This window comes from Anopheles coluzzii, chromosome X, assembly GCF_943734685.1.
Source record: "Anopheles coluzzii chromosome X, AcolN3, whole genome shotgun sequence".
Lineage (NCBI taxonomy): Eukaryota > Metazoa > Arthropoda > Insecta > Diptera > Culicidae > Anopheles > Anopheles coluzzii.
The window spans coordinates 755527-763995 of NC_064669.1; the positions used below are offsets into that span (position 1 = coordinate 755527).

Below are 8469 nucleotides of genomic sequence, written 5' to 3' on the forward strand. Positions count from 1 at the left end.
AGAAGGTGAAGTAAACGGCGAGGAGTTCACTGGAGCCGGTCGGATGTCTCATGCGGAAGAAGAATGTTATGTCAACTGCAGGCAAATCCAATGTCTGCGCCCCTCCGTGCCCACTCGCTCACACTGATGAGGGTTTGAGGGTCTGCACAGCACCACCACAGCGGGGACAGTTGGAAGGAGTTTGGTGGCCTGCTGGCAGTGAGGGTTCCTTTTTGCCCACTGCTCGTTGAGTACATTCTTTTTTCTTTATCCTCCTGCACCAGTGGTTAACAAAGTGCGGTCCTGGCAGCCGTATGTAGATTGGTGGATTACGGTGCTGAATCCCAAAACGATTCCCTTTCGAGCCACTGAAAAAGGTAGGAACGTGCTCATGAATAGGACAGCCATTTAAAGACAAGAAATAGTTGCGTAGAATAAGTAAAACTCGCCAGACTAGTGCCTAGTTTCCGGCACAAACAGGCGCGCAACGATGAAGAATTGTGAGCGAAAACAGCAACCAGTAGGAACTAGAGCTGTATGAAGAAATAATCGAGATTATTAGTCAAAGCCATGCCCAGGAAGGCTCATGGAAAAGAAGACAGAACTTAACATAAGGTAGTAGGCTTCGATTTGAGCGTTTGTGTGGGAAATGTGTGAAACGTGTGAAATAATCAACCAACCATCGAAATGAATCTCGAACAGGGGTCCATCCATGAGTTACGTTACGCTTACTACGCTTGTTGTGCCAAAGAAGAAGAAGAAGAAGGAGTTACTTTGTAGCGTTAAAATTTGTTCCAAAGCGATAAAAAGTGTTTCATAATCTTGCTCTCTCTCTCTCTCTCTCTCTCTTTCTTTCTCTCTCTTCCTCTCGTTATCTTGCTCTCGCCTAGTATTTCTCTCAACCCTAAAATGTACTAACAAAGGAGAAAAGGGAAGTTCGTGATCTCTCTCTCTCTCTCTCTCTCTCTCTCTCTCTCTCTCTCTCTCTCTCTCTCTCTCTCTCTCTCTCTCTCTCTCTCTTTTGAAACTGAGTGAAGATCGTAGTAAGCACGATTCGCCTAATAAATGTCTGTGCTAACCGATCCTGTGTGGCTCTTCCCGATTGTTTCTACGAAATTTGGCTCCTTTTCCCGGCCCGCAGTTTGCCGACCACTGAACCTAGAAAAACTCACCGAACATGTGTGCACTTTTGCGTGCGAGAAAGTTATAGGAAGGGAGAGGCTGTCATGCACAATCCAAAAGCCTCCCACGTGCTGAAAGGCTCGCTGGAATGTTCCCGAAACCATGTTGGGGATGGCCTTGCTGGGCTCACCCTGCCGGAGAACTTTGTCCGGAAAAGTTCAACCCCGGCAGGTTGCCGAAACTGTCAACGACTCTGCGGGAAAGTGCCTCGGACCAGTTACGTGTGCCGCCGGTGGTAGCCCATGCAACATGCAGGAAATGGAGCGCGCTCAATCAAACATGCTGATGATGTGAACACATTGCAGTGCTGCCAACCCCCCCCCCCCCCCCCGCCGGTCGCTCCTGCACGATAGCACGATTATGTCACGACTGGCTAGGCTGCGGATTGCAACAAACAAGTCGAGCAAATCAAACCACACACACAAACACAAGGCTTACTTCATTTGATTTCATTTATTATAGCAAATCGGTTCGTCGCTTGATGTTTTTTTTTTTGCTTTTTTTTCTTGGTCAAGTTCGTAACGCATTTCACGTAGAGGGGGGAGGGGGGGGGGGAGGGGAGAAATTGCGGGCAAATGGGGCGCATGATGGAAGGGGAGGGGGAGTGTAAGCCGGGCCGGAGTTGGTGAAGACATTATTTTACATGCACCCGGCTCACGGGCTCACCCCTCCTTGCCCTTCCCTCCCCCTGTTGCCCTGTTCACAAGTGCATGAACATAGGCGCATGCTTGCTTGCTTTTTTTTGTTGTTGTTGTTGCGTGTTTGTTTACATTTGTGCCATGTCGATAACATCGACCCTCCTCCCATGTTTGCTCGACGGTGCTTGGGTGTTACGTTTTCGGGCAGGTTCTGCAGCGACGGCCCATCCCGCTTGGGCGTTGGAATGCGGCCTCGACCCAAACGGCTGCAGCTTCACCCGCCGGGCTCCGGGCTTTGGGGGGGTTTTGAGCGCGAGTAGGAGTCCTTTTATTTTCCTGCGTGATTGGTACAGTAAAAAGGAGCCGGAACGGGGCCCGCTGTTGTCGAGGCAGCTGTTGCTGTTGCTGCAGCCGTGGGTGTGGGTGGGGCAGTGGTTCGGCGGCGATCCATCCAATTTCCTCTCCGTTGGCACCTTCCTGCAGGCAGTACGGCTATTCCGTTGGCGCAAGGCGTGGAAAACTCCGTGCCCTGGAAGGTGGGACAATCCCTTGGGTTGCAGCGCGAATCGGCGCGCACGGTGGATGGTGGATGCACTCAAAATGGTAACTAGCTGGTTGGTCGGATGGATCGCCGAAACAGATCTTGGCGTGGTCCTGCGGCAGGCGACCTACCGAAATTTGCGCTCAGAAAACCCTTCGCGGGGAGGGAGCGAGCGGTTGGTGTTCCGGTTTGGCCAGAAGCGATAAAAAGCAAACCGCAGCGATGCAGTGTTTAGCGGGAAGGCAGGCAGAGGTGGGGGGGGCGGTTGAGTAATACTGGAAGATAAGGCGGGGGGGGGGAAGCGTTTCGAGTGACGTCACAGCACGGCGAGCCGTGCAGTCGCAACGGAGTTCGATTCAGGAGCATTCGAGTATTTGGTTCGAGTATTGGTAGGTTAGCTTATATATGTGTGTGTGTTTGTGTTTGAGAGAAACAGAGACAGAGTGAGACAGAGTTGGTCGAAGCGTGTTGGCTGGTTTAGTAATGGTTGTCCCATCGGCCATCGTAGCTACCGTCGTCCTCGTGGCCGGCCGGAGCCCAGGAGGCACCGTGGCCGGCGCGGGCACTGGCCTCAGCGAGGGCGGCGTAGTGCGCCGCCTTGGCGTGCTGCACCTCGGGCGTCTCGACCGGCACGCCGTTGTGGATGACCGGGATGTGCTGCGGGTAGTAGGAGTGGGCGTGGGCCGGCGCGTATCCCTGGGCCTTGGCGACGGCGGCGAAGTGGGCCGCCTTGGCGTGCTGCACCTCCGGCGTCTCGACCGGCACGCCGTTCTTGATGACCGGGACGTGCTGCGGGTAGTGCGCGGCATGGACGGCGTGGTGCGTGTGGGCGACGGTGGTCACCGGCGCGACGGCATGGTGGTTGGCGCGGGCGGCGGCATGCGCGGCCAGATGGGCGGCCTTGGCGTGCTGCACCTCGGGCGTGTCCGGGACGGGACCGGCCGGGGCGTACGCGTGTCCGAGGGCCTTAGCGTGGGCGGCCGCGTGCTCCGCCTTGGCGTGCGCCACCTCGGGCGTGTCGAGCGGGACTCCGTTGTGGCCGAGGACGACCGGGGCGGCGGCCGCGTACGTCCACGGGGCGTACAGCGAGCGCTTGTGCAGGCGGGCCTTGGCGGCGGCATGGGCCGCGAAGTGCGCTGCCTTGGCGGCCTGCACCTCGGGCGTCTCGAGCGGGGCACCGTTGTGGCCGAGCACCACCGGGGCGTAGGCGTACGCGTTCCAGGCCGGCACCGGGACGGCATGCGGGGCCGGGCCCTTCGGCAGGTTCGTGCCCGACACCTGGAATCCGTGGATCGGGTCCGCCGTGTACTTCACGCTCTGCACGTGGCCGTTCGCGTCGACGTACGAGTAGCCGCCGTGCGTGATGCCGTGCGCATCCTTCGTTTCGTGCTTCTGCGAGTTCGGCTCGGCGTAGCCGTACGAGTAGCCGCCGATACCGTCGTGCGCCTGGTACTGGGACGAGAGCGCCACGCCAAGGTACGAGCCGGAAGCCGCGGCCGAAGCCAGCAGCAGCACGGCAGATCCCAGAACCTGCGGCGGAAAGGAAGAGACAGAGAGGGGGAAACACGGCACAATCAGTCACTATCCTGGGCAGGCCGGGGGGGGGGGGGGGGGTTATGGTGGTTGAGTGTTGCAGAGGTGGAGGACCAGATCCGAGGAAGTGGAGCTTCCGGCAGGCCGGGAAGTCGGTTGATTGGAGAGCGGTTCGGTGGAGGAGCGGTCACCTCCCGGAGCTAGCCTCTTCCCCGTGCAACGACCGGCAGTGGTTGCTACTTACGAAAGCCTTCATTGTGATTGACGCCTCACAAAGATCACTCTAACAATACACTGCACACACGCAAACACACACTGTGGCACACACACACACTGTTTGTCTTTGATTGCTTCCGGTTGGACACTTCCCCGGACACTTGGTGCGTTGGTTGTTTTTTTTTCTTTCGCTGTTTTTGCGGGCGGAAATGACGTCGAACGTCTGTCGCTTGGAGCTAGTCGCTTTCTTTTGAGTGCTGAAACCTCCTAGGAGCGTAGGACTCTAGGACTGTTTGCGGACTGTGCCTCAACAATGCGTCGGGACCGGGTTTTATAGTCGAACGGTGGCGTTCGGGCAATCCGAAAGGCGAACTCAAGAGAGCACTCGCCCGCAGAACACCAACCAACCGGCACACACACACACACGTAGAGCGAGAGAGCGAAAGAGCGAGAGAGAAGAGCGGCCCTCCCTCCGTAAGCCAAACGCGCACTCGCCTGTAACGCCGCTGTATCGGTTCCGCTCACTCCAGGCTAGCGCTCCGTTCTGCCGTGCTGGAGTTCCTCTCCAACGCGCGCGCGCGCGCGCTCGAGGTACAAAGGGGGACGATCGCGCTTCCCGGTAGTGCAATGGCACCTGGAAGGGATGGGGCGGAAGGGGCGGGGGCGAGGGAAGAGGGTGTGTTGAGTTGGCCAGCCTACCATTACTCCCTAATCTTGATGCCAACCGACGACGAAGGGCCGCTGCGAGTGTGCGTGAGGAACGGCATCGATCGAGGCGTATTGGTTTTGTGCGATTTTTAGGTTCGCTCGTACGTACTGCACCAGTTGCGCCATGTGGCGGCCCGGTCGCCTTCCGAGAAATGGCCACGACCGTGAGAGTGAGTGAAAGAGAGAGAGAGAGAGAGAGAGAGAGATTGGGGGAGAGTGCTGAAAATGAGCGCTGTTTTGGTGGTACAAGGGAAAACATGGGCTCAAGCTGTGCCGTCCCGCTCGCACTTAGGGGATCGCAAAATTATGGAACTAATGCAGGTGCCAGTAACCACCCCCCCCCCCCCCCCCCCCCACTACCCGACCCCTTGTTTTCGCCCTCTTTCAAGAAAAAGTTAGACTACGTACAGCGTCGTCGCCGACACGGAAGGCAAGCTCGGTTTTGTACGGCAGGACGCCAACGACAGTGAGGGCCCCCCCCCCCCCCCCCCTGTGAGAGTGCATCGGAAGAGGGAGGTGTATCGGGAGCTCGCAATCTCACACGCCAGAAAAGCGGGGTGATCAAAACCGGGCGCCGCAAGCAGGAAGGGCAAGAATTCGAAAGAATTTGAAAGCTTCGAAAACGGCACGCAGCTCCAGAAGTTCGGACCTCGCCTTGGGTTAGCTGGAAGACGCTGTGGTGTGGTTGGTGGGGCATAGCAACACGGCTCCAGGGGCCAGGGAGGAATTACCAGCCGGTGCAGAACGGAGCGTGTGTGTCTGTGTGTGTGTGTGTGTTGTTGGTGCATTCGCTGCAGTAATGAGAACGGGTCTGCGCAACGCAATCGAGTGTCAATAGGCAGGAACACCACCCGGCCACTACTCCCCCATCCGGCCGCTACAGGGACCCCCGAGGGTACGACGAATGGCTTTATTTAATGCAACGCTGCACCCCGGGTGCGCTCCCGCCTGCTCGGTTTCGGTTGCTGCCGGTGCCATTATGTGTGCATCGAATTATCCGGCCCATTCTTGGACGGCCTTTCGTCGCTGGCGACCAGGCGGTGGTGTATGCGGAACGGAATGCATCGCGCGGCGCACGGTGGGAATTGCAGCGCGCTGACAGCGATTTAGAAATAGGAAAAATCGAGCGCGGGAAAGTAAAAGGGGAGTATTTTTTTTTTTAGGCGAATAATTGGATGATGTGTGGTTCTGTGCTGGGAGCTCCCGATGGCAGAATGTCAGGTGGGTGGGAGATGGGGTTACAGAATTGATTCACAGTTTCTGGAAAGTGAACACATACAGTACGTGAAGCTCGACCGAGCAAGAATTGATGTCTCGTCCTCGTGATGATGGCTTCTGCGCTACAGATGTCTGATCCTCGTGCATTCTTCAATAATTGGGCAGTCGGTGAGACAGTTCTTCAATCTAGGCTTATACCTGCAGCGCAATCACCTGAAGATCATTCTAAAATGTATGTCCAAGCACACGAACATGGAGATCAGAAATCATGACTGTAATATTATCTGGACATGATTTGTCTCAACACTGTGGGAAGTAGCTGTAACCGGTAAACACCATATGTTATAGTAGAAGAAACAAGCATTACAGACGAAAGATTTAGAGCAAAGTCGATGGACAAAGCGGGAATGATGATCAAATAATAAAATTTAATCAAGAGACGAATTAGTTGAGATTTGATATTGTGATATTCAAACTTCAGAACCATAAGAAGTAGACATATAAGACAATTGTGACTGTAGGACTATAAATTAGTAGTACACGACTAGAAGTCCAAATCCTGTTTGGATAGGCAATCATTTGAATGTATGCTGATATCCACTAAGATCATGAAAAAGGAGTTTTTTTGGGATCATATAATTTCAAAACATGTCTTTTTGTTTTGGTTAATCAATAGATCTAGCTAGGAATTTCTGAAAGCTCGTTTATCCGAGCTGCCGAATAAGTTCTAGCCATCATCAACTTCTTGACATGTACTCTGAATATAGCTTTAACGAAGAAGCTCTATTCTACTGAAGATAACTTAATAATGCAATAAGGAAGTCAGAATCTTGCATCCATCACGACGCATCTGCCTCCGCCTCTTCTCGCGTGCCCGGAACTCCCACGTGTTCTTCCACCCTGCATACATCGCGAACGCTGCAATTAGCAACTGGAGCAGCAGCAACACCGGTACTACTCGTAATATTAAATAGTAGTAATAGCTATGCCGTAATTGACACTGCACTCATTTGATTGCGTACCCGCAATAAATCGCAACAGGTGAGTATGGAAATTGTGCGGCCCTAGCCGTGTGGCCTTGCTTTCGCTTTCGGTACGCGGAAACGCGAACCCGGCGATGCTGAATCGCCACCTTCGCTCCCATCACTACGGCTGCTGCTGCGGCTGCTGCTTCAAACTAGCTCAACCTTGAGCCCATGACGAGCTCCTCCCCTCGAGTGCTGAGAACCAGATTCCATCCATCCATCGGGAGGTCCTCCTTATCATTTGCGGCGCATTGAAGACGCAGCGCCGGCCGCGGATGACGGACAGCAGAGGCGTGCACATTCCGCCCGGTGAGTACCATGCGTGTGGCAGAGGGCTGAGGAGGGCACCCTTACATGCTGGCTACTAGCTGTACTCTACGCGCTCAAACGTCACCCAGATGATCGTGGACGAGCTCGAGCATCTAGCGGATCACAAATCAACTTTTGATCTCGTTTTCGCTTCCCCTTTCCACTCGCGGTGGAAACTGGTACGCAAGAAATCACCAGAAATTAATCAACCAGCAAACAAGTTCTTTATCCATCCGGTGGCCGTTATTGTCAGCGCAGCGTCATCGCCGTCATCGCGCGGTTCCCCTCGCATCTCCGCTCAAGGTGATACAGTTACTAATCAACCTTCTGCGTGTTCCTGCTTCGGCCGAGCGGAGATCTGCGATCTGCTCACAAGTTAGTGGAACGGATTCAATCTCTTTTTTTATTGTTATTTCGTTCCAGCAATCGAAAACCGATTTATTAAAATGCGAATGCAACGGAGAGAGATAGTGGGGGACGAGCTGTATCCAAAGTTGGAAGCGGTTTGGAGAGCGCTGGTGAAACAGCACCTGCGTTAATTTGCTACCATCTCCTCCGTCCTTCCGAAGCCGAAGCGTCAAGTTGTATGGTGTATGCGCTTTTTGGTGTATGTGTATGGCTTTTTTTTTGTTCCTTTATTCTTTCGTTCATTATTTTAATTGAGCACTAGGCGGTGATGCGTGAGCAAACGAAGAAGGAAAGCGTGCAAAAGCCGAGTCGCTTTCCAACCGAAAAGCGAACCCAATTTCGTGGCGGCACCTCGGCACCATATTGAATTTGCAAAACCGAACAGCCAAACCAACAAAGCACATATACACACACACCTGAAGCATGACAACACCTGGCAGGGTAGGAGATTTTCATGCACGACTAGAGATGAGTCGGTTTCGTGCTGGACTTTTTTTTTAAGAAGGAATTTGGCAATATACGGGCCCTTTTGGGGCGCGGTTGGCTTCCAATTTTGGCTAGGAGTAAGAGGGGGGGGGGGGGGGGAGTGGTTTCCGTTCTGCTTTTCTGTATTCTGCATGCAACTTGAATTCAAATTGACGGAGGCCCAGTGCGGTTCGAGTGGTGATTGCGGAAGCGCTCGTTGGGAGACGGTTATTGTACCTTTATCCTT

The 8469-nt window shown here is 54.2% G+C and overlaps 1 protein-coding gene across 1 annotated transcript; it reads right to left on the reverse strand.

Annotated features, from left to right (window-relative positions):
* Nucleotides 1-1595: 1595 nt before the first annotated feature.
* Nucleotides 1596-4414, reverse strand: LOC120955958 (cuticle protein). Its single transcript, XM_040377236.2, has 2 exons — nt 4118-4414; nt 1596-3870 (listed from the first exon to the last, which is right to left on the reverse strand). The coding sequence occupies exons 1-2, from the start codon at nt 4127-4129 to the stop codon at nt 2818-2820; spliced, it is 1065 nt and encodes a 354-aa protein (XP_040233170.1). The 5' UTR covers nt 4130-4414; the 3' UTR covers nt 1596-2817.
* Nucleotides 4415-8469: the final 4055 nt, after the last annotated feature.